Source organism: Pleurodeles waltl, chromosome 5 (genome assembly GCF_031143425.1).
Source record: "Pleurodeles waltl isolate 20211129_DDA chromosome 5, aPleWal1.hap1.20221129, whole genome shotgun sequence".
Taxonomy (NCBI): Eukaryota; Metazoa; Chordata; class Amphibia; order Caudata; family Salamandridae; genus Pleurodeles; species Pleurodeles waltl.
Window position 1 is genome coordinate 575,135,375 of NC_090444.1, and position 26,070 is coordinate 575,161,444.

At 48.4% G+C, this 26,070-nt stretch overlaps 1 protein-coding gene across 2 annotated transcripts in view; it reads right to left on the reverse strand.

Moving 5' to 3' along the window:
* USP34 (ubiquitin specific peptidase 34) overlaps window positions 1-26,070 on the reverse strand; it is a 1,940,069-nt gene that overhangs the window by 984,722 nt on the left and 929,277 nt on the right. For both annotated transcript variants that reach the window (XM_069234398.1, XM_069234397.1), the window contains one exon: window positions 14,975-15,040. In XM_069234398.1, coding sequence (XP_069090499.1) covers window positions 14,975-15,040 — 66 coding nt within the window. The remainder of the gene's footprint in view (window positions 1-14,974; window positions 15,041-26,070) is intronic.

Here is a 26,070-nt window from a genome sequence, read left to right on the forward strand (position 1 = left end):
AGGGCATCTTAGAGATGCCCTCTGTAAACCAGTCCAATTCCTTGTGCTAGGCTGAGCAGTTCCTGCCAGCCTGCCACAACCAGACGAGTTTCTGGCCACATGGGATGAGTGCCTTTGTCACTCTGTGGTCAGGAACAAAGCCTGTACTGAGTGGAGATGCTTCTCACCTTCCCCTGCAGGAACTGTAACACCTGGCAGTGAGCCTCAAAGGCTCATGTCTGTTAGAGCGCCCCAGGGCATCCCAGCTAGTGGAGATGCCTGCCCCTCCGGACACAGCCCCCACTTTTGAGGTGACCCCTGCCTTTAGAAATCCTCCATCTTGAGTTTGGAGGATTCCCCCAATAGGATTAGGGATGTGCCCCCCTCCCCACAGGGAGGAGGCACAAAGAGGGTGTAGCCAACCTCAAGGACAGTAGCCATTGGCTAATGCCCTCCCAGACCTAAACACACCCCTAAATTCAGTATTTAGGGGCACCACAGAACCTAGGAAACTAGATTCGTCCAACTTGAAGAAACAAGAAGGACTGCTGACCTACAAGCCTGCAGAGAATGCTGACGACGACAACTGCTTTGGCCCCAGCCCTACCGGCCTGTCTCCAAGTTCGAAAACCTGCAACCAGCGACGAATCCGACAGGGACCAGCGACCTATGAAGCCTCAGAGGACTGTCCTGGACTAAAGGACCAAGAAACTCCTGTCAGCAGCGGCCCTGCTGAAAACCAGCTACTTCTTTGCAACAAAGAAGCAACTTTCAAAGACCACACGTTTCCCGCCGGAAGCATGAGACTTCACACACTGCACCCAATGCCTGCGGCTCGCGATCCAGAGAATAAACACCACAGGGAGGACTCCCCGGCGACTGCGGGCCCGTGAGTAGCCAGAGACGACCCCCCTGAATCCCCACAGCGACGCCTGCATAGAGAATCCGGAGGCTCCCCCTGACCGCGACTGCCTGTAACAAGGGACCCGATGCCTGGAACCAGCACTGCACCCGCAGCCCCCAGGATCTGAAGGAACCAAACTTCAGCGCAGGAGTGACCCCCCCCACCCCCCCCCCCAGGCGACCCTCTGCCTAGCCCAGGTGGTGGCTGTCCCGGGAAGCCTCCCCTGTGCCGGCCTGCACCGCTAGAGTGACCCCCGGGCCCCTCCATTGAAATCAATACTAAACCTGACACCTGCTTTGCACACTGCACCCGTCCGCCCCTGTGCCACTGAGGGTGTGTTTTGTCTGCCTACTTGTGTCCTCCCAGTGCTCTACAAACCCCCCCTGGTTTGCCCCCGAGGACGCAGGTACTTACCTGCTGGCAGACTGGAACCAGAACACCCCTTTTCTCCATAGGCACCTATGTGTTTTGGGCACCTCTTTGACCTCTGCACCTGACCAGCCCTGAGCTGGTGTGGTAACTTTGGGGTTGCCTTGAACCACCAACGGTGGGCTGCCTATGCCCCAGAACTGAGACTTGTAAGTGTTTTACTTACCTCCTAATCTAACCTTTACTTACCTCCCCCAGGAACTTTTGATTTTTTCACTAAGGGTCCACTTTGAAAATAGCTTATTGACATTTTTACAAAGACTGTATATGATATTGCTTTTATTCAAAGTTCCTAAAGTATCTAATTGAAGTACCTTGCATGTAAAGTGTTTACTGCAAATCTTGAACCTGTGGTTCTTAAATTAAACTAAGAAAATATATTTTTCTATATAAAAACCTATTGGCCTGGAGTAAGTCTGAGTGTGTGTTCCTCATTTATTGCCTGTGTGTGTACAAGTGCTTAACACTACCCTCTGATAAGCCTACTGCTCGACCACACTACCACAAAATAGAGCATTAGAATTATCTAATTTTGCCACTGTCTTACCTCTAAGGGGAACCCTTGGACTCTGTGCACACTTTTTCTTACTTTCTTACAGAACCAACTTCCTACATATAGCCACTACCTCTGCACGGTGATGGCAGTTTCTTTTTGCGACTTTCCACGCAAAAGCGCAGAGGCATGAAGAACACTGAAAATGATGCGCCAGAGCCAAGGCCCTGAATGGGGACTCCCTGTCCCTAGAAATCAGTTTGCAAGCGGGGAGGATGGGTGGGTCTGTAAGGAATCTGCAACTAGAATATGTCTCTACCAGAAAATTTGTTACCATAGGTAAATAACCTGTTCATCTGATAGAGACTTCCAGTTGCAGATTCCTTACCTTAGAATAGATACCCAAGCAATGCCATCCTCGGTAGTGGGCTGTGAACCAGGATAATACTAGAAAGGCCTGCAGGACCGAACGACCGAAGTAGCCGTCCCTACAGTCCTGACTTTCCAGGCAGCAATATTTAGCAAACGTGCAGGGATTCCCACGTAGCTACCTGGCAGATATCCAGGACAGGAACTCCACAAACTAACGCAGTGGAAGCAGCAGTTCCTCTGGTGGAATGAGCATGCAAGCCCTAGGGGGTTGCTTCTTGGCCAAAGCGTAGCACATCTTGAAACAAAGAAGTACACATCGAGAGATGGTACGTTTTTGCACCACCTTCCTTTTCTTCACACCCACATACCCGACAAAGAGTTTATTGTAGACCCAGAAATCTTTAGTGCGATTTAGATAGAACACCAATATTCTTTTTGGGTCCAGACAGTGGAGTCTCTCCTCCTCATGAAAATGATGTTGGGGGGGGGGGGGCGTAAAAAGTAGGCAAGCTGATGGACTGGCCTACATGAAAAGGCATAACAACCTTGGGAAGGAAGGAAGCCTTACTGCGCAACACCACTTTGTCAGGGTGCACAGACAAGAATGGAGGCTTGGAAGAAAGAACCTGAAGCTCACTCACTCTGTGAGCAGAAGTGATGGCAACAAGAAAGGCAGTATTGAAAGTGAGGAGCCGTAAAGGGCAATTGTGCATCGGATCAAAAGAAGTAGACTTTCAGGAAGTAAGGACAAGATTGAGGTCCCACTGAGGCATAATAATTGGAGTGCGAGGAAATAAATGAATGAGACCTTTAAGGCATCTATTGACAATAGGAGATTTAAAGAGTGAGGGCTGATCAGGTAGCCTAAGAAAGGCTGAAATTGCAGATGAATCCCCTTTAAGGGTGCCCAAAGCAGAGCCCTGCTAGGCCAAAAAAAGAATGAACAAAAGAAACTCAGACAGAGGGGCAGAGAGGGGAATCAACAGATTTGTTTCGTACACCATGCCACAAATTTATGCTTAAGACAGGTGTATACCATTTTGGTGGAGAGACACCTGGCTGCCAAGGTAACATCGCAGACTTCAGGTGAAGATCAAAGGTCGTCAACTACCGCCACTCAATCTCATGAAGGCGGAGACTGTCAGGTTCGGGTGACAAACCATCCCCTGTTGCTGCGACAGAAGATCCGCCCTTAGAGGCAGTGTGAGTGGAGGATCGGTGGCGATGCTCAATAGCTCTGGATACCATACTCTCCATGCCCAGTCTGGAGCCACCAAGTTGACTTGGGCCCGGTCGTTCCTGATCTTCTTGAGAACTCTGAGCAGAAATGGTATAGGCATAAAGGAGGACAGGGTTCCACTCGAGATGAAAAGCGTCACCGAGCGAGTGCCGCCTTGGAAACTCCAACGCGTAAAACAGCTGACATTGCGCGATCTCTGTGGAGGTGAACAGATCTGACCAATGGTCTCCTCATTGCTGAAAGAAAAATTGCGCCACCTCCAGATGGAGATGCCATTCGTGATCGGATATGCATAAATGTCTGAGTTTGCCTGCTCTGACGTTCAGACAGCCCGCCAGATGTTGAACCACCAGGGTAATGTTCTGATGTTCCAGCCATGTCCAGAGGCGTAGTGCCTTCTGACAGAGGGTTCAGGACCCTGCTCCGCCCTGTTTGTTGCAGTTTCACATGGTCGTAGTATTGTCCATGAACACCTGACCTGCAGTGCCTTCCCTTTGAGAGAGGGAAGAAATGCTTTCAACGCAAGCTTGATCGCCCGGAGCTCCAGAAGATTTATGTAGAGCCCACACTCCGCCAGAGACCAGAAGCCTCATATCTCTGCCTCTCCCATGTGGCTGCCCCAACCCAGAAGCGACGTATCTGTCACCATGGATAGATCTGGCTGGGGAAGGGAGAGCGATCTGCTGTGGACCCAATTCGGATTTGACAGCCACCACTGCAGGTCTTTCGCAGTCCCCTCCGAGATCTGGACCATGTCGGAGAGATTCCCCTGATGCTGCTCCCACTGGAAGTTCAAGTCCCACTGCAGAGCCTGCATATGCCATCTGGCATGTGTCACTAGCAGGATGCAGGAGGCCATGAGGCCCAGCAGTCTCAGAGTCAGTCTCACCGAAACCAAAGACAGAGGCTGAAAGATCGGAATCATAGCCTGAAGATCTTGGACTCGCTTTTTCGGGAGGATAAGCCCATAACTGCACTGTGTCCAGATCAGCTCCAATGAAAGGGAGTGACCAAGAGGGAGTCAGGTGTGACTTCGGCACGTTCATAGTGAACCCCATCATGTGCAGGAGGCGTCCCGCAGTCTGAAGGTGGGAGATTACTTTCTGGGGCGACTCCGCCTTCAACAGCCAGTCGTCGAGGTAGGGAAAGACTGAGACCCCTAACCTGCGCAGATGAGCTGCAACCACAACCATCACTTTCGTGAACATCCGAGGGGCACTGGAAAGGCCAAAGGGGAGCACAGTAAACTGATAGGGCTCGTGATCTACCACGAATCGTAGGTAACGTCTGTGGGCAGGATGGGAATGTGGAAATAAGCGTCCTACAAGTCCAACGCTACCATCCAGTCCCCTGGGTCTAAGGCAGACAGGACCTGAGCCAAGATGAGCATTTTGAATTTCTTCTTCTTGAGGAAGTAGTTGAGGTCCCGAAGGTCTAGGATAAGCCCTTGTCGTTTGTCGGCACCAGAAGTAGCGGGAATAACAACCACAACCTACTTCTGGGACACGGACCTTCTCTATGCCTCCCTCGGCCAAGAGAGCTGCAACTTCCTGGCGGAGAAGTGCCAGATAATCCTGGCTGATTGATGGAGACATGGCTGGTGGGGTAGATTCTAAAGGAAGGGAATAGCCCTTTCGAACGATCTGCAAAACACACCTGTCCGTAGTGATGGATTCCCAGTGGGGCAGGTGATGGTGTATCCTGCCGCAAACTGGCTGGAGTGAAGGGACGGACTAGGAGGGTTTGGAGGCTGCAGTCAGGGGGGGGGGGGCTTGGGGAAGTGGACTGGGCAGACCTCTGGTTCCCCGTCCCACGTGGGATTCCGCGTCCTCGGCCATGCAGTGGCTGAACAGCATGGGTGGCACGGTGGCTGGGTGGGGGACGTGACAGGGAGCCCCTTCCGTGGCCACGAAAGGGGCAAAAGGCAGACTTGTTGGGAGCGAGGGGCAGTGGAAAGGCCAAGTGACCGAGCTGTATCCCGGGAGTGCTTGAATCTCCCCAAGGCCTTGTCCACCTTGTCTCCAAAGAGACAGGAGCCATCAAAGGGCAAGTCCATGAGAGACTGTTGGACATTCCCCGAAAAAACAGAAGTATGCAACCAGGCGTGGTGTCTCAAGGACACTGTCGTAGCAACTAATATGCCCAGAGAGTTGGTTGTATCCAGCCAACATCTTATTGTGAACTTTGCCGCATCTCTCCTGTAAGAAGTTGGCTCTGTATATACTATCTCAAAGTGAGAGATAGTGTGCACGGAGTCCAAGGGTTCCCCTTAGAGTCTGATAGTGGCAAAATTAGATAATACTAATACTCTATTTTGTTGTAGTGTGGTCAAGCAGTAGGCTTATCAGAGGGTAGTGTTAAGCATTTATTGTGTACACACAGGCAATAAATGAGAAAACACACTCAAAGACTTACTCCAGGCCAATAGGTTTTTATGTAGAAAAATATTCTTTTTTAAATTTATTTTAGAACCACAAGATTCAGAATTCAAGTAAGTACATAAATTGTAAGGTACTTGGCATAGGTAAATATGGAACTTTTAATTGAAACAGTAATATACACAGTTTTGGCAAAAATGGCAATGAGCTTGTTTAAAAGTGGACACTGTGCAAAAATCAACCGTTCCTGGGGGAGGTAAGTATTGGGTAGTTTTTCAGGTAAGTAAAGCACTTACAAGTTCAGTCCCCGGGGCATAGGCAGCCCACCGTTGGGGGTTCAAGTCAACCCCAGACACCCAGCAGCAGCAACACAGGGCCGGTCAGGTGCAGAGGTCAAAGTAGGGCCCAAATAGCATACACGCCTACGGAGAATAGGGGTGCTCCGGTTCCAATCTGCTAGCAGGAAAGTACCTGCATCCTCGGGGAGCAGACCTAGTGGGTTTTGTAGAGCACTGGGGAGGGGGTCACAATCAGACACACAAAATACACCCTCAGCGGCACAGGGGCGGCTGGGTGCAGTGTGCAAAGTAGGTGTCAGGTTGTAGATAGGAATCAATGGAGAGACCCGGGGGTCACTCTGACAATGCAGGCAGGGCACAGGAGGGGTTCGCGGGCCAGCCACTAACTGGGCAAGGATGAGGGCCGTCTGCTGGTCACTCCTGCAATGGTAGTTGGTTTCTCTCAGGCCTGGGGGCTGAGGTGCAGTGCTTCTTCCAGGCGTCTGGTTCCTTTGTTACCGGGCAGTCATGGTCAGGGGGAGCCTTCGGATTCCCTCTGCAGGCGTCGCTGTGGGGGTGCAGGGAGGTCGTCTGAGGGTGTCCACGTCTTTGAAGTCACCTGGGGTCCTCTCTGCAGTGTTGGTTCTTCTGGACAAGAGCCAGGGGCATCGGGTGCAGAGTGTTGAAAACTCACGCTTCCGGAGTGAGGCTGGATTCCCTTTAAAGATGGTTGTTTCTTTTTTTCTTGGATAGAGCCGCTGTCCACTGGAGTTTCTTGGTCCTTTAGTTGCCGGGTAGTCTTCTGAGTCCTCAGAGGTCACTGGTCCCACTGGATGGGACGCTGTACAGGATCTTTGAGTCTGGAGACAGGCCGGTAGGGCTGGGGCCAAGTCAGTTGTTGTCTCTGTCGTCTCTGCAGGGCTTTCAGGTCAGCGGCCTTCTTCCTGTTTCAGGTTACAGGAATCTGGTTTGCTGGGTTCAAGGTTGCCCCTAAATACTGAATTTAGGGGTGTGTTTAGGTCGGGGGCAGTAGCCAATGGCTAGTGTCCTTGAGGGTGGCTAAACCCTCTTTGTGCCTCCTCCCTGAACGGAGGTGGGCACATCCCTATTCCTATTGGGGGAATCCTCCAAACTCAAGATGAAGAATTTATAAAGGCAGGGGTCACCTCAGCTCACGGCACCTTTGGGGCTGTCCTGACTGGTAGATGACTCCTCCTGTTTTTTCTCATTAACTGCGACTTGCCGCCAAAAGTGGGGGCTCGTCCGGGGAGCGGGCATCTCCACTAGCTGGAGTGCCCTGGGGTGCTGTAACACCAGGCTTGAGCCTTTGAGGTTCACTGTCAGGTGTTACAGTTCCTGCAGGGGGAGGTGTGAAGCACCTCCATCCAGTACAGGCTTTGTTCCTGGCCACAGTGTGACAAAGGCACTCACCCCATGTGGCCAGAAACCCGCCTGGATGTGGCAGGCTGACAGAAACTGGTCAGCCTAGCACTAGTAGTTGGACTGGTATACAGGGGCATCTCTAAGATGACTTGTGTGTGCATTTCTCAATAAATCCCACACTGGCATCAGTGTGGGTTTATTGTGCTGAGAAGTTTGATACTAACCATCCCAGTATTCAGTGTAGCCATTATGGAACTGTGGAGTTCATGTTTGACAAACTCCCAGACCATATACTCTTTATGGCTACCCTGCACTTACAATGTCTAAGAATTGGCTTAGACACTGTAGGGGCATAGTGCTCATGAAGCTATGCCCTCACCTGTGGTATAGTGCACTCTGCCTTAGGGCTTTAAGGCTTGCTAGAGGGGTGACTTACCCATGCCACAGGCAGTGGCCATGCCACTCTGAGAGGAGTGCTATGTCGACTTAGTCTTTTTCTCCCCACCAGCACACACAAGCTGTGAGGCAGTGTGCATGTTCTGAGTGAGGGGTCCCCAGGGTAGCATAAAACATGCTGCAGCCCTTAGAGACCTTCCCTTGCAACAGGGCCCTTGGTTCCAGGGGTACCATTTACAAGGGACTTATCTGTGTGCCAGGGTTGTGCCAATTATTGAGACAAAGGTACAGTTTAGGGAAAGAACACTGGTGCTGGGGCCTGGTTAGCAGGGTCCCAGCACACTTTCAATCATAACTAGCATCAACAAGAGGCAAAACGGTAGGGGTAACCATGCCAACAGTGGCATTTTCCTACATCTCCCATCGTTGACAGCTTGGGAGACGACAGCACAAGCCTCCTCCGGTATCTGCGGCATAACTTGGCGACCTTAACCCACAGAGAGTGGGTATAGCGGCCCAAAAGGCATGAAGTGTTCACGGACCACAGCGCGAGAATGGAAGAAGAACTCATCTTCTTCCCAAATTGTTCTAGCCTTTGTGATTCCCTATCCGGAGGTGCGAAAGGGAATGCGCCCGAGGAAAATCAAGCCTGGATTACAAGACTCTCAGGCGTGGGGTGTTGGGACAGGAATTTAGGATCGTTTGGGGTGGGCCAATGGCGGCGTGAAATAGTCCTGTTCAAGGGAGCTCCTGTATTGGGTTTGGACCAAGTACCCAAAGGGACATCGTTGAGAGCTTCACTTGAATGGCAAAAGGGGCTCAGATGTGGAAGCCCCTGGCTGAAGCACCTCTGTCTGGAGATTGGTCCTAACCTCTACAGTAGGTAGCACAAGGCCAAGGACCTCAGCCGCCCTACTGACCACCATAGCATTAGTCGTTCCACCCGTGTAGCCACGTTAGGAGGAGAGCGCGTGCCACCGTCTGGAAAAGTGTCCACTCCAGTGGCCTCGCCCAGTTCCTGTTCCCAGTTCAAAGATGGGTCATCCTGGTATTCATAAGGGTTCAGGGACCCCTCCAGACCTTCCCCGAATTTGTACTCATAAGAAAGGGTCCAAATCCAACCTGGGTTGAGTAGGCCCCATCGAAGACATCGGCGGCGGTCAACGCCAATCAGAGTCGTAGGGGATAAGGATTGGGTCGACGTCGATAATGGCCACTACCGATGTCTGGAGTGTCGACAATCGAACTGGCGCCAGGGAAGCTCTAAGTGGTACTACCGGCATCAGTGCGGATCTGCGAGTGGATCCAGAGTGGACCTCGGGGGCCAGAGCCAAAGCGGCCAGCGTAGAATCTGAAGGCCCCTCGTCCGAACCCCTTGAGCCCGAAGGCACTATATCGGGGTCAGTCCACCCAAAAATGAGGCGCATGGCCACATAGAACTCCTTTAATTGGGTGGGGGTTGCTCCAGCTGCTGGAAATTCGGGGAAGTGAGGAGCAGACCCAGAAGCAGGCTCCGAAGATGGAGGCCTCGAGAGTCGATGCTCCTCCAGCGTAGCATCAGCTGAGCGACAGGGCGAATTCGAAGGGCAACGGGACCGCTTCAACTTCTTCTTCTTACCTGTGCCCGAAGACTTGGAGGAAGAAGAATGGTGGGGGCTCTGCGAGCGGTCTCAAGACCTTCCTCTCAAGTGAGACCGGGACCTATGCGGAGTCGAGTGCCGGGCCACCATGAGCGTGAGGGACCGGTCCCTCAAGGCCTTGGGGTGCATGGCCTGACACTCTGAGCACTACATCCGGTCGTGGTCGCGCTCCAATCACCACAAACAGACCCGATGCGGATAAGTCACCGACATCATGCGGTGATCGTCCTCGCACGGCTTGAAGGTCTTTGGGGACATCCTCAACACAGCAAAAAACTCACGAAAAACACAAGAAAAGAGTCGAAGTAGGTCAAAAAGATACCAGGGTAGTTCTCTCCGGATCAGCGTGTGGCGCGGAAAGAAAAGAACTGATGTCACTGTGCTGACGCGCCGGCTATGTACTACTCCTGACGTCATCACAGTGATTACGACGTCAACGTTGCCCGCGGAGTCCACCGACGCCACCTACAGACGTGCAAGTGTATTGCTCAAAGAAAAAATCTCCGGATCCTGTCTGAACCCTGGGGGAAATTCTAAGGTAAGGCATCTGCAATTAGAAGTCTCTATCAGATCTTACATGCAACAAAGATCCTTTTGGTTCTAAAATAAAAGTAATAAAGTATCTAGTTTACATAAACATTGGACTGGAGTTAGTCCATTTTTTGACTGTGCATGTACAACAAATGCTTAGCACTACCTCTAACAAGCCAAACTGCTTGACCACACTACCACAAAAGAGAGCATTTGTATTATCTACTTTAGCCTCTTTAAAACCTCTGGGGATCCATTGGACCCTGTGCACACTATTCCTTACTTTGGTATAGTATTTACACAGTCAGCTTCCTACACCCAGTGATGGGAGGAATGCCCTAGTGACCCCAGATGGGGGAGACAGGCTCAGGTATCCCATCATGAAGGAGACCCTTGTCAAGAGACATGGCTTCACCTCAGAAGAGTGAAGGTTGAGATTCAGGGGCAGTAGGAAACTGTTTCACCAGTCCTGGAGGGATTTTGTGGGTGACTTTTACAGGGCACTGGATGGCTGGGTGAAGGGTAGTAAGGTAAACATTTTTGAGGGGCTGTGCAATTTGATTGCCAGACAGCACATGTTCAGTCACTGTGTTCCAGGGCTAAGGTTAGGTGCTGTAGGAAGATGGCCTGGTATGTGGTGGACAGCTTTGGTGTTTGCACCTTATATTAGGTCCAGGCAACCTTATTAGTTAGTGCGACTCTATCTAGAAAGTCAGGGCTCTCTAGTAGTAGCTGTGGTGAGCAGCCAAGACTTATCTAGGAGGAGTGTAACACACTTACAATACCACAGTAGTCACACAGTAACTTATCTCACATGAAAAAAACACACAGTGTTGCAAAAATAAAGGTATTTTATTACAGCCACATGTAGGGAAGTACCCTCTTTTTATCATGATTACCCCCACATTTTGCCTGTTATCAGTATGCTTAGACTGTTTTCATTGGGATCCTGCTAACCAGGACCCCAGTAATTGTGCTCTCTACCTCTAAATTAGGTTGCCTAGGACATTTTGTACAATCCACAGTTGGCATACTGGTGCCCCTTTATAAGTCCCTAGTATATGGTGCTTAGGTACCCCTGGCATTGCGACACCAGGGGTCCCCCCCTGGGTTGCAGCATGCATTGTGCCACCCATAGGAGCCCATGCAAAATGTGTCTGCAGGCCTGCCATTGCAGCCTACGTGAAAAGGTGCATGCACCCTTTCACCACTAGTCACTGCACCAGGTCACTATCAGTCACCCCTATGGTACCCCTAGCACAGAGGGCAGGGTGCAGATCCCTGTGAGTGAGGGCACCCCTGTATGAGCAGCGGTGCCCCTGCAAACTCCAGTTCCATTGCAATGGACATCGTAAGTGCGGGGAATCAGTTTAACCCTTGTGCTGAACACAGGTCACCACCTGTGTCCAGCTACATAGTGGTAACGCCGAACCTGGGCATGTTTGGTATCAAACATGTCCAAATCATACTCCAATATTGTTGCCAGTATTGGTTGTATAATTCCATGCACTCTGGGGGCTCCTTAGAGGACTCCCCCAGTATTGCTCCTAAAGTCTTCTAGAGGTTTAACAGGAAGCCTGCGCTGCTTCCACCCCTCACACGGGTTTCTGCCCTCCTGTTGCTTTACCAGCTCAAGCAGGGGAAGGCAGAGCCAAGCATTTCCTTTTGGGAGAGGGAGGTAACATCCTCTCTCCTTTGGAAAAAGGTGTTACAAAGCTTGAGAGGGGCAGCCTCCCCAAGCCACTGGTTTGCTTTGAAGGGCATCCCTGCATAAACTGGTTTGCAATAGCACAGGGACACCCGGTTCATGCTCTGGCGCGAAACTGGACAAAGGAAGGGTGAGTGTCCACTCTCCTGTCCATCACCAACCCAGGGGTTGTGCCCAGAGCTCCTCCAGGTGCCCACGTGCTTCTGCCATCTTGAAACTAAAATGTGCAGAGGCCCCTGGGAGCATAAGAGTGGCCAGGGCAGGCAGGTGACGTCAGAGACCCCTCCTGATAGATGGTCACCGTGCAAGGTGACCAATCCCTCTTTTAGGGCTATTTAGGGACTCTCTTGCAGGTGGGTCCCCAGATTCAACATGCAAGACTCCACTGCATCGTTTATTTCTACTTCAGGCCACTGGAAACGCAACTGGACTCTTCAGAAACCGACAAGACTGCAACTCCTGAGACAACCTCACCTTGCAACATAGTTTCTCCGCTCCTTCCAGCAACTTTAACATTTCCCCGGTTTTCCATTCTCTTGAGTTGGCGAGACTTCAGCCTGCACCAAGAAGCAAGAAGGTATCTCCCTTGACGTGAAGGAGTCACTCCCCTGCATCTGCAGGCACCCCTCTAGAAGCGTGGATCTGCTCTCCACTGGAACTGTGTAGATCCTTCACTACAGGTGGTGGTCTTGAGTGGTCCCCTTGGTCCTCTCTGCCCGCTGTCCAACTTGAAAGACAGTGAGCCCTTGCCTCTTCTTGTAGGACAGCACCCCTGAGCACCGCAACTCTTGCAGCAACCAAGTCTGGTTGTCCCCTGCTCCAAGGGATCTTCAGGCTCAGAGTAGCCCCGGCCTCCAGCACTTCATCCTGCCAAGAATAGTATCCTCTCTGCTGCTCCAGCGACATGGGACTCCTCTCCAGGTGTGCTGATTGGGCCTCACTGGAACTTACTGTGCCTGCGTCCAGAGGGTTGTCTGGTGGCAACCCACTGCTTCTGCTGGCTCTCCAGACTGGTGAGGGTCAGACTATGCTCCCCTCCAAGGGTCGAGTCCCCTGGGCCTTGCTGATCCCCTTCAGCCTTGCAACTCTCCTTTTGCTTCTTCTTGCATTTGCCCAGGCTTGTTAGTGGCTCTCCTAAACCATTGACCATCTGCAATCCAACAACCAACGTGGGACACCATCTGCACCGCTCCAAGGACTCCTCTTCAGCTCCAGGGCTCCACAGGTGGCCATCTTCATTTCCTGTCGACCCGGATCTTCATTCACAGAAGGGTGGGTAGTGACTCCTGCCCCACTGGACACTCCATCGTGGACTGGACTCTGTCCTCTTCCTTTGCAGGTCCTTTTATTCCAGAATCCACCTTTGGTTTCTCCTAGTCTGGTCCTGTTCTTGCACAATCCTTTTTCTAAGTCCTCTTGTTTGTCCTTGGGAAGACCAGGTACATACTTCTGCTTTCCTGGTCGCTGGAGGTAACTTAGGTACTCACCTCTTGGGGTCCCTAGTTCTTCCAGCTTCCCTCTAACAACTCCATTTTATTGGGAGGGGGACTTCACTCCGCATTCCACTGTTTTAGTATATGGTTTACTCCTCTTCTAGGGTCCTGACTATTTTTTCACTCATTCTTGCCAATGCTTATTGGTTCTTCTCAAGGTACAGGAGGTTCTCTTATATTTTCGGGGTTTCTTCTGCTGTTTTTCAGATGAAAGGCTTCTGGATGTCATCCTTTGTTCAGAGGGTGTCCAAGAAAGACAATATCACTAACGTTGATCTATCAAATTACTTTTGGGAGCATCTGGGTGTACATGTCACAAGATGCTGTGCTATGTGATGTACCCAGGCACCAGAAGCCTTCTGACTGGGTTGTCACAGATTGTTGTCAGTGACAACTGGAGCAAGGATTAAAGTTCAAAGACATTGGCAGTAACATTCTCAAACTCCAAAAAATTGAACGATAATGTAATAAAACAAAAAAATGAATATAAATCTCAGTATTTCCAGATATGGTGTTTGTGAAAGAACGGGGGGAAAAAAGCTACTGAAATTACAGGTGACGGTAAGGCCTTATATAGTAGTGCTATGTCACTTCCTGTGAAGCCTCATAAATCCATAAATGTTGTTGTACAATGCCAACTGGTGGTGTTTACGAGTCACAGCTATGAAACGTTTATGGATCTAAAGTGCTGCTAAGGTAAAGACATGATGTCATGAAAAAAAATTCGAAAAAAGTATCCATTAGTAGTAAGAAAAAAAATATATATATATCACATTTTACTGTGGAGTCTCACTTTAACAGATGCAAAGAATGGTATCTTGCATATAATATAGTCTGTGGTAAAGAAGTAAGTGCATTAAAGTAATAAAAGTAGATATAAGAAAGAATAAGAATGGCACTGAAAAATAAATTAAGAAAAGTGAAACCGAATCCCCACTCATACCAGAATTGTAGTTCGGTGGACGAGTGCTAAATGTGCATAAAGAAGAATGTGATGCCTCAATTGCATCTACACGCAAACAAGATATTTTCTGGACTGTAGAAGAACAAACTCGTTTTTTAACACATCTGCCGGCAACACCTTACAAAAGTACTATTAATTAGTAGGGATCAGCATGGCCAATTTTAGAAGAGCAATAGAGAAACTTCTTCAATGGAGGAAAACGGAAGGTAATGCTTCTCATTTAAAAGAAAATTCTACACTTAAAGTGTGCAATCTCTGAAGTGAATTATAGTGAAAAGTTCAGCAAACATAGTTTTGAATAAAGCACACAAGACAATATAAAACGGCACCTGTGGCAACAGCACGCTTAACACTGACAGCTGGTGACATGTGCATAGTTAATTGGCAAATTTAGCTATGAAAATATTTCTTCATGTTTTCTGAAAAAAATAAAATCTTTATAGTGGAGGCCCATACAGAGAGCAGCATGAATGACTTAACTCTAAATTAAGTGATGACATGCGCCGTTTCCAAAAGAACTATAATGGAATACATGTAAACTTTAAGTCAAATGTTAATATGGGGAATATTCTTTAAGTGTGTGCAAGCGATGAGACAATCATTCTTTAAAAAAATGCTGAAAGCTCTGCAGCCCTATTTGCAAAGAACGCTACGGGAAATACAATAGCTCCTGCACCTAACACTTCTACGAAGGATACACTTGCTAAATGGCATTTAAATTTAACAAAATGGAAAGATAAATAATCATGATAAACATTATTTCAATTGTGTTAAGACCAATCTTACCATCAAATGGGTAAACATTTTCTGGAGTTCCAAAAGCGTAGTCTTATGTTTCATATCTTCAGAATACTAAAAATAACATAAAACAAACGACAAATTAAAGGTAAGGGATGCAGCAGAAAGAAAATTAGTTACTTACCTGTAACTGCAGTTCTCCAGTATTGGTATCTTTCATAGATTCACATGCTTGAATCATCCCCGTCGTCGAGGTGGGAGCCTCACGGTAAATTTAAATATATAAAAAGCAGTAAGTCAGTAAAAATAAAACCAGTAGGCCCAAGTAGGCCTCATAAGGTATTTTACAGTCTATCCACTTTGTTTTGTGAAAAGACCCAAACTTGAGTATCAACCAATCAGGATTCAGCCCCTCCCAAACACTCCCAACAGAGGCTGAATTCCCTCAGATTTTCTATTAGGAGTGTGAAGTTTAATATCTGTATAATAGGGGAGCCTCTGAGGGGAGGAGGGTGGGTCGCATGTGAATCTATGAAAGATACCAATACTGGAGAACTGCAGTTACAGGTAAGTAACTAATTTTCTTCTCCAGCATTGGATCTTTCATAGATTCACATGCTTGAATCCGAGTAACGAGCAGTAATGTTTTCTTACTTACTGAATTACATTGACTGTAATTCCATCGTAATTCTATACGTGATGTGATTCACATTAGTTCAGTTTTAAATATGCACTTTCATATAATTATATTTATATTCACAAACATACGAATATAAAAGCAATAAAATGTGTGTGGCAAGAAATCCTGACACAGTCTATGCTATTATTATGGAGAATACGACACGTTAAACAGTAGAAGAAAATGAACCATTAATGACCATACCTCGAGTGTGGTGGTGGGATGTGTAAGAGGCTCACCTTAACGAAATAGATGCCTCAGCACTGCTTGTCCCACTGCTGTATCGACCTGGTTTGTCTCCTCTAAACAGTAATGTCTTGTAAATGTGTGTTGGCTGGACCATGTTGCTGCTCTACAGATGCTATGTAGTGGTACACCTGCAAAGAGTGCCGCTGAAGTGGCTACCGATCTTGTAGAGTGGGCTCTCACCTTGGTGTGGAGCGGCTTTCCTGCTTTTGAATGGCAGAATTGAATCGCCAGGCCAATCCATCTTGCTAAAGTTTGTTTGGACACCGCGTGTCCCTTCTTTGTTCCGCCGAACGCTACAAATAATTGATCCGACTGGCGGATGGCGTGAGTTTTCTGTAGATAAAACTTTAAACATCTTTTAATATCGAGAGAATGTAATGTTCTTTCCGCCACTGTTTGCGGATTTGGAAAAAAGGTTTTTAAGATGACTGGTTCATTTAAATGAAATGTTGAGGGAACTTTCGGAATGAATTTAGGATTTGTCCGCAGGGTGACACCTGAGTTTGTAAACTGGAGGAACGGCTGTTTGATGGTGAAAGCCTGAATGTCACTGACTCTCTTTGCCGAAGTAAGAGCTAACAGTAACGCTGTTTTCCATGCCAGGAATTTTAGGTCAGCCTTGTGGATCGGCTCAAAAGGAGCTTTCATGAGTTGCATCAACACAACATTCAATGACCATAGAGGCGGGGGTTTCCTAATTGGCGGGAAGACCCGAAAAAGGCCCTTCATAAATTGTTTGACAATTCTTGTGGAACACAAAGAGAGTCTATCTGGTGATCTGCGGTATCTGGAGATTGCTGCCAGATGTACCCGTATGGAAGAATATGCAAGTCCTGATTTTGCCAGGAGCAGGAGATATGGAAGTATCTGTTCCGGAGTAGAAGATAAAGGATGTATATTTTCCGCTGCACACCAAACACAAAACCGTTTCCATTTAAGTCTATAGGTTTTGTTGGTAGTGTCAGCTCTAGCTTTTGCTAAGATGTCTCTACACTCTGGGGAGATTTTGAGATTTAAGTATTCATTGTGTTCAGGAGCCAAGCCGACAAATGAAGAGACGACGGATGTGGGTGTGTGACTTGTCCCTGGTGCATCGTTAAAAGAGTCGGACTCTGTCTGAGTGGTAGATGTGGTCGTTCGGAGAGCATGAGGAGCTCCGTATACCATATTTGTCTGGGCCATCTGGGAGCTATGAGTAGAAGTCGACACCCCTCCGTCTTCATTTTTCTGATGACTCTCGGAATGAGCGGGATCGGAGGAAAAGCGTAGGCATAAACTCCTGACCATCTCATCGAAAACGCATTCCCCCACGAATCTTTTTGGGGAAGCCAACTTGCGTAGAACTGGCATTTCTTGTTCTCGAGAGTGGCAAATAGGTCTAAGTTTGGTTTGCCCCATAATAGAAACAGGCCATTGAGAGTTTTCTGGTCTAGCTCCCACTCGTGATAAGGAATTACTGTCCTGCTCAAGGTGTCTGCTAGAACATTGATCTGTCCTGGCACATGCTCCGCTTTTAGTGAAATATTGTGTTTGATGGCCCATGTCCAAATTTGTTGGGCTAGCTGCGAGAGTTGTAGGGACCTTGTGCCTCCTTGCTTGTTTAGATAAAACATGCTGGTCATGTTGTCCGTCCGGATTAAGACGCTTGAACATTGTATCTTTGGCAAGAAAGCTTTTAGAGCTAAGTGTATTGCTTTGAGTTCTAGATAATTGATGTGGAGCTGGCTCTCTTGCTGATTCCAGATTCCGCTGATTTGCAGGTCCTGGCAATGTGCACCCCATCCTTCGAGAGAGGCATCCGTTGTTACTATGTAACTTGGTGTTTGAAGAAGAAAAGACAGCCCTTTTGAGAAATTGGTTGGAGTCGCCCACCACCTCATAGTGTTCTTCATTAGAGGCGTTATGCGAATCTTGTCTTCGAAGGAGCCGAGGACCTGTGTCCATTGTATGTCCAATTGTGCTTGCAGGGGTCGCATATGGAGCCTGCAATCTGGGACTAGCGGAATGCACGATGATATCATTCCGAGCAATGATTTGTAGATGCGGACTGAAACGAACTTTTTTCTGGATAGGTTGTTTGCCAACGAGGTTAACTTTTGTTTCCTCTCGTGTGATGGGTACGCTTTGCTGCGTACTGTGTCCAAAATTGCTCCCAAGAAACTCAATTCTTGTTTGGGGTATATCTGAGATTTCTGGTAGTTGACTACAAACCCCAGGCTGTGTAACAAATGAAGGCAATAGGAAATATGATTTGTTACTTGTAATTTTGAGGGTGCCTTTATAAGCCAGTCGTCCAGGTAAGGGAAGACCTGGATACCTGCCTGGCGAAGATGTGCTGCTACTGGAGCTAGCATTTTTGTGAAGATTCTGGGGGCTGATTTGAGACCGAATGGTAGAACCCGGAATTGGAGGTGCATACTTCCTACCCTGAACCTTAAAAATTTGCGATGGTTGCGATATATGGGGATATGAAAATAAGCATCCTGGAGGTCTAGGGATGCCATCCAATCGCCCGTGTTTAGGAGACGCAGGACATCCTGCAACGTTACCATCCTGAACGATTGTTTCTTTAGAAACTTGTTTAGTGCTCTCAAGTCCAGGATGGGGCGCCAGTCTCCTGAGGGTTTCTTGAGAAGGAAAAACCGGGAATAGAATCCCTTGTTCCTTTGAGATAAAGGGACTGGTTCTATTGCTCCTTTTGTTAGCATTATCCTTACTTCCCTGAGAAGTTGGCTCAACCTCAGAGGCGGTGTACCCGATGGAGGGACACTCGGTGGTGTTTGGATGAATTCCAGAGTATGACCTCTGGTCACCACATCTAGTACCCATCTGTCCGATGTTATAGCCTTCCACTTGGGGAAATAAGAATTGATGCGACCTCCGACCTTCAATATTGATTGGGGAGGTGTTGAGATTATCCGCTGGTCATTGCTTTCTGCCTGTATCTCTTGCTCGGGCAGCTCCTCTTCCTCTAGCCGGATGTTTGTAAGCTGCGGCTGGTGGTAATCGATAATGCTGCTGTTGTTGATGGTGCTGATGTCCTGGTCCTGTGGAGGAAGATGTATATTGTGACCTGTATTGTTGGTATCCACCTCGAAAGGAGTAATTACCTCTACCCCTTGCTCCACGAAAAGGTAGTTTTTTATATTGCAGGGTACCTAGGGATTTTGCCGTATCGGTATCCGTCTTGATAGCCTGCAGCATATCATCGACATGTTTGCCAAACAAACTCTCTCCATCGAAGGGCATGTCGAGAACACGAGTCTGGACTTCTGGTCTGAATGAAGTAGCTTTAAGCCACCCTTGTCTGCGCAGGACTGCTGCTCCAGCTAATTGTCGAAAGCCAGTGAGGGAAATATCTATTGCACTGTCTATTATCTCTGCGGAAACCCTTTCTCCCTCCTGCAAGACCTTTTTAGCTTCCACCTTGATATCTTCTGGCAGTGAATCTACAAAAACGGACATGTCTGCCCACATCTGCCGATCGTACCTTCCCAGGATGGCGAGGGAATTTGCCGCCTTGACCGTTACTGCAGCAACCGAGGAGAATTTCTTACCGATATTGTCTAGTCTCCTTCCCTCTTTGTCTGGGGGAGACGCAATAGGTGTAGAGGGGTTTTTGGATCGTCGTTGAGCCGCCTGTGATATAACCGAGTCAGGTTTCGGTTGTGAGACTAAACAGGCCGGAGAATCATCTGGGGCCTTGTATTTTTTCTCTAGCCTTGGCATTTGTGAAGGCACTGTTGCCGGGTTTTTCATTGCCTTCAAACCCTCCTGCCACAAGAAATCCACAATAGGTATGGCTCTTACAGATCTCTTTGATGGCTCTTTAAAGTCATACAAAAAACACTCAGTTTCATGGGAAACAATTTCCAGACCAAAACGTTTCGCCGCTCTCTCTATGATATTATGGAAACCTCCTATGTCTTCTGGAGGAGAATCCACTGGAGCTGCTGGAGGTGGAGATGGTGTGGGAACGAGATAGTCGTCCCATTCACTAGCCGCTGAATCTGCTAGCTCGCCCTCTTCCCTTTCGTCGTCCGACGAGAGGTAAGCTTCCGGAGCTTGGCTAGTTACAGGTCTACTAGCCTGTGGCGTTTCGGAAACATTAGTAGTTTGAGCTTGCTGGTAACTCTGAGGTCTAGGTGGCGTGGACTGAGTTGACGGTGGGAACCTTTTATAGTAGTCCTTCAACATATGTTGTAAATCTGTCACTAATGTGCTAGGCATAGCTAGAGGCGATGGTTGGTTTGGATAAGATGTTGAAGCATAACTATGCTGGTAATGTTGATCCTCTTCTTCATCAAACTCTTGACATTTGACATTTAGTTGGGACGGGCTACTAGCTGCCCCAAACATGCCTTGAACATCATCATCCTCATCGTCTAAAAGATGTTGCGGTGGGTATGGCAGCACCTTACTTGGTGATGTATGCATCGGCAAAATGTCAGATGGCTTGTCCCCTACATTAATAAGGGAAAGGGGTAAGAATCTGGTGGAGTCCTCATGATGGTATGAGGAATGAGCTGATGAAATGTCCAAAGGTTTGTAAACTGTTAATGCTGTGGTGATCGTAAGATCCATCGTCGACGGTTCCGTCGTCGACGGTTCCCTCGTCGACGGTTCCCTCGTCGACGGTTCCCTCGTCGACGGCTCCCTCGTCGACGGTACTGTCGTCAACTGTACTGTCGTCGACGGGTCTCTCGTCGACGGGTCTCTCGTCGACGCTTCCGTCCATGACTGCGTCTTTTCCTTAGTCGACGGTCCCTTCGTCGACGGGTATTTGAGCGACGACGGTCGCTTCGCCGACGTAGTTTGCGTAGATGGGAGTGCCCTGGATGATTTGTGAACCCAGGAGGCCTCCGCTGTCGACGATGTGGTTGCCGACGAAGCTCTTTTGAAGATTTTTGCAGTAATAATCGTCGTCGATGACAAAGGCGACGACGTCATAATCATCGGTGAGGATGGTGTTGTGAACGTCGACGATACCGTGGTCGCTGTTACCGTCGACACTGTCGTCGACGGGGCGGTCGTCGACGGTTGTTTTTTCACCAAAAAGAGTTTTTCTGACTCTTTTTGTGGTGACAGAGACAGGGATGGTTTCTTTGAGGTGCTTTTCCGGTGTAACGGCGTAGTAGGTTCTGAATGAACCTTTTTTGGTCCATGTTTAACTGCCTCTTCAGTTAAGACTTGTTTAGTCTTTTTGTGCATTTTTCTTGGTGGTTCATCCGCACCTCTATCTCTCTCACCTGTTCTTTTCTGAGGGCGAGAAGTTTGTGGTGACTCTTCGCTGTCTGATGAAGGATGCTCTAAGGCTTTCTGTTTTTGCAGCCATAAGAGAAGTCTACCCTCTCGGTCTTTGAGGGTTTTTTGACTAAAGGTGCGACAGATTTTGCAGTCTCTCACCTTATGGTCTGGATGAAGGCAGTAAATACACTTCTTGTGGGGGTCATCAATATGTAGTCTCTTCTTCCCACAGTTGTCACAGTCTCTGAACAGACCCTTCTTTGCCTTTTCAGACATAGTAAAGTTGTAACTAGTTTCCTGAGAGAAAAAACAATCTTCAGTCAGAAAATAGGAAAAAAACTGAGCAGAGCTCAGGGAGACTCCCTTCACACGACGTGCGGTAGAAAATCTGAGGGAATTCAGCCTCTGTTGGGAGTGTTTGGGAGGGGCTGAATCCTGATTGGTTGATACTCAAGTTTGGGTCTTTTCACAAAACAAAGTGGATAGACTGTAAAATACCTTATGAGGCCTACTTGGGCCTACTGGTTTTATTTTTACTGACTTACTGCTTTTTATATATTTAAATTTACCGTGAGGCTCCCACCTCGACGACGGGGATGATTCAAGCATGTGAATCTATGAAAGATCCAATGCTGGAGAAATTAATTTGCAGCAACAGGCGACAACTCTATTTCAACTGTTAAAAAAAAAAACAGCACCTATACACTACGGCAAGAATCTGTTTTCATTTTTACTCTTAAACGTTATAATAATGTACTGGTTATTCGCTATCAGTAGCGCCTTCGGTGATAGAGACTATCTAGCTGCAGAGTCATCACTTAGTCCATTTTCCCAGACACCAGGATGGATCACAAAACTTCTTTTTTTTTTTTTTAACTCTTTTTATTAAAGTAAAGAAGTGCTCAGTACAAATAAAATGTCATTCTCAATACGTGGATATCAATTTGAATCTAGAGCACAAAAGGTACAATGTTTCAATGTGACATATCAGCAAAGAGTGTCAACTGTTCAACATTCATCCCAATATTGATCATGCATCTATCAGAATCCAGGGTACTAGCCAATACTCTGTTTCAATCCATGTCTTTGCCCAGTGTCGTGTGCCGGTTCATAATTCTCTATTGTCGTATCACTGGGACCAGATTTCATCATATTTCTTGGGACTGCTCCTGCACTTCTAAATCTCCAGTTCGGCTAGTTGTCACTAGTCTATGTTGTGTTTCCAGTTGTGGATAGTTGGGGGTCCACTTGCTTTTGGCTATGTCTCATTTTGCCAACCCTGATGCCAATCTCCAACCAAAGTTGGTGTTGGGGCCAACTTTTCTCCCCCGTTATATTTAGGATAAGCCATCTAGCATCTAGTGGCACAGCTAGGCCCGTCACTTGGGTCATCACCTTTTCACCTTTACTACTTGGGACCATAAGCACTGAATTATTGGCCAACTCCAAAGAGTGTAAAGTAAGGTCCCCACTGTAGGAAAGTACCCTCTTTTTGTCATGGTTACCCCCACTTGTTGCCTGCTGTCAGTATGCCTTGACTGTTTTCACTGGGATCCTGCTAACCAGGACCCTAGGGATTGCCCTCCCTCCCTATAAATGTGGTTGCTTAGGGCTTAGCACACCCCACAATTCGAATACTTGTGCCCCATATAAGTTCCTAGTATACGGTACCTACGTATCCAGGGCATTGGGGCACCAGGGGTTCCCCATGGGCTGCAGCATGTATTGTGCCACCCATGGGAGCCCATGCAAAATGTATTGGTAGGCCTGCCATTGCAGCCTGTGTGAAAAGGTGCATGCACCCTTTCACTACAGGTTACTGCACCAGGTCACTGTAAGTCACCCCTGTGGCAGGCCCACCTAGCCCAGAGGGCAGGGTGCAGGTACCTGTGTGAAACGGCACCCCTGCATGAGCAGAGGTGCCCCTACGAACTCCAGCTACATTTCCCTGGAATTCCTAAGTGCGGGGATGCCATTTTACATGTGTACTGGATACAGGTCACTCACTAACGGTGTCCAGCTAATTTTTTTTTTTTTGTTGATACATTTTGGTATCAAACATGTCAGTATCATACCCCAGTAGTTGCCAGTATTGGTTGTATGATTCCGTGCACACTGAGGGCTGTGCATTGCAGGAAGGACTGCTGGGGCTGGAGCTATATGAACACTGAAGACCCCTTGGAAGATGGGCCAACAAGCCGTGGCAGCTGCAAAAGAGACAGTGCACTGGGGGACTTACCTCCACCCAAGTTGGAGAGTTAGGAGAGCGGACTGTCTGGACCACTTCCGACCACCACCCATGATGCAGGATCCACACAACACAGCAGAAGAGGGGATCCACTCATCTGGTTGTCATTGCTGTTGGTGCCTGCAGATGCAGGGGACTGACTCTTTCACTCCAAGGAAAATCCCTCCTTCTTTCCTGTGCAAACTGAAGACAGGCTGTCCTAAGAGGATGCACAACCAGGGAAATGTTGCATAAGCTGGAAGGAGCCGTGGAAACAATGATGCAGGGAAAGTCTTTGTCTTTGTTGCCTCCCTCTCCCAAAGGGAATCATTTTTTCTGCCTTCATGGGCCTGAGCTGCTCAAGCAACAGGAGTGCAGAAACGTGTCTGTGAGGTAGCAGTCACTGGGGCTACCTGGAAAACATCCGAAGTCGATAAGAACAATGCTGGGGGTCCTCTAAGGAGCCCCCAGAGTGCATGGAATCATACAACCAATACTTGAAAAAGTATTGGGTATCATTACATCATGTTTGATACCAAACATGCCTAGGTTCGGAGTTACCATTGTGTAGCTGGACATAGGTAGTGACCTACGTCCAGTACACGCATAAAATGGCTTTCCCGCACTCACAAAGTCCAGGGAAATGGGTCTGGAATTTGTGGGGGTACCTCTGCAAGTGAAGAGGTGCCCTCACACACAGGTACATGTACCCTGCCCTCTGGGCTGAAAGGGCCTCCATAGGGGTGACGTTTAGTGACCTGGTTCAGTGACCTGTTGGGAAAACAGGTGCATGCACCTGGTTCACGCAGACTGCAATGGTAGGCCTGCAGAACCCTTTGCATGGGCTTCCTTTGGGTGGCAGAATAACTGCTGAAGCCCATAGGTATCCCCTGGAACACCAATGTCCTGGGTATCTCTGTACCATATACTAGGGGCTTACATGGGGGCACCACTATGCCAATTGTGGGATGAAATACAGAGTTTTGGCACAGAGAGTATAATCACTGGAGTCCTGCTTAGCAGGATCCCAGTGAACACAGTCAAACATACTGACATCAGGCAGAAAAAGGGGGAAACAATGCCAAGAAAGAGGGTACTTTCCTACAGCTTGAGACAAGTTTGAAGGGCTACTTCTGTAGGTGGTGCAATCTGTGCTGCAGGGCCACTAGTAGCACTTCACTTACAGGCCCTGGGAATGGTATATCACTTTACAAGGGACATACAAGTAAATTCAATACAGCAAATAGATGTAATCCAATTGAACAAGTTACTTGCCTTCAGTAACAAATTATCTTGCAGAGACACTGTAGGAAGTTGGCTCTGTATATAGTACCTCAAAATTAGAGATAGTGTGCACAGAGTCCAAGGGTTCCCCTTAGAGGTTGATAGTGGCAAAATTAGATAATACTAATGCTCTATTTTGTGGTAGTGTGGTCGAGCAGTAGGCTTATCAGAGGGTAGTGTTAAGCATTTGCAGTACACACACATGCAATAAATGAGGAACACACACTCAAAGACTTAACTCCAGGCCAATAGGTTTTTATATAGAAAAAAAATATTTTCTTTATTTAGTTTAGAACCACAAGATTCAAGATTTGAGGTAAGTACATAAATTGTAAGATAATTGGCACAGGTAAGCATGGAACTTTGAATTAAAACAGTAAAGTACACAGTTTTGTCAAAAATGGCAAATAGGTATTTTAAAAGTGGACAGTGCAAATATCAACAGTTCCTGGGGGAGGTAAGTAATAGTTAGTTTCTCAGGTAAGTAAAGCACTTACAGATTCAGTCTCCTGGGCACAGGCAGGCCAACGTTGGAGGTTCAAGGCAACCCCAAACACCCAGCAGCAGCAACACAGGGCCGGTCAGGTGCAAAGGTCAAAGTAGGGCCCAAATAGCATAGGTGCCTATGGAGAACAGGGGTGCTCCGGTTCCGGTCTGCAAGCAGGTAAGTACCTGCATTCTCGGGGAGCAGACCAGGTGGGTTTTGTAGAGCTCTGAGGGGGTCACAAACAGGCACCCAAAATACACCCTCAGCGGCACAGGGGCGGCCGTGTGCAGTGTGTGAAGTAGGTGTCGGGATTCAGATAGGAATCAATGGAGAGACCCAGGGGTCACTCTGACAATGCAGGCAGGGCACGGGGAGATTCTCAGGCCAGCCACCTACTGGGCTAGGAGGGGGGCCGCCTGCTGCTCACTTCTGCACAGGTAGTTGGTTCCTCTCGGACCTGGGAGCTGCGGGTGCAGTGCTTCTTCCAGGCGCCGGGTTCCTTTGTTACCAGGCAGTCGCAGTCAGGGGCAGCCTCTGGATCCTCCCTGCAGGCGACGCTGTGGGGGTGCAGAGAAGTCGTCTCTGGGTGTCCATGTCGTGAGAGTCGCCTGGGGGACCTCTCTGCACTGTTGGTTCTTCTGGACACGAGCCAGGGGCGTCAGGTGCAGACTGTTGGGGACTCACACTTCCAGAGTGAGGCTGGAGTCCCTTTAAAGAGGGTTGTTTCTTGGACAGAGGTGCTGCCCATGGGAGTTTCTTGGTCCTTTGGGTGCAGATCAGTCCTCTGAGTCCGCAGAGGTCACTGGTCCCACTGGATGGGTCGCTCTGGAGGTTCTTTGAGTCTGGAGACAGACCGGTAGGGCTGGGGGCAAGTCAGTTGGCGTCTCCGCAGGGCTTTCCGGTCAGCAGTCCTCCTTGTTGTAGATTGCAGGAATCTGGTTTCCTGGGTTCAGGGTTGCCCCTAAATACTC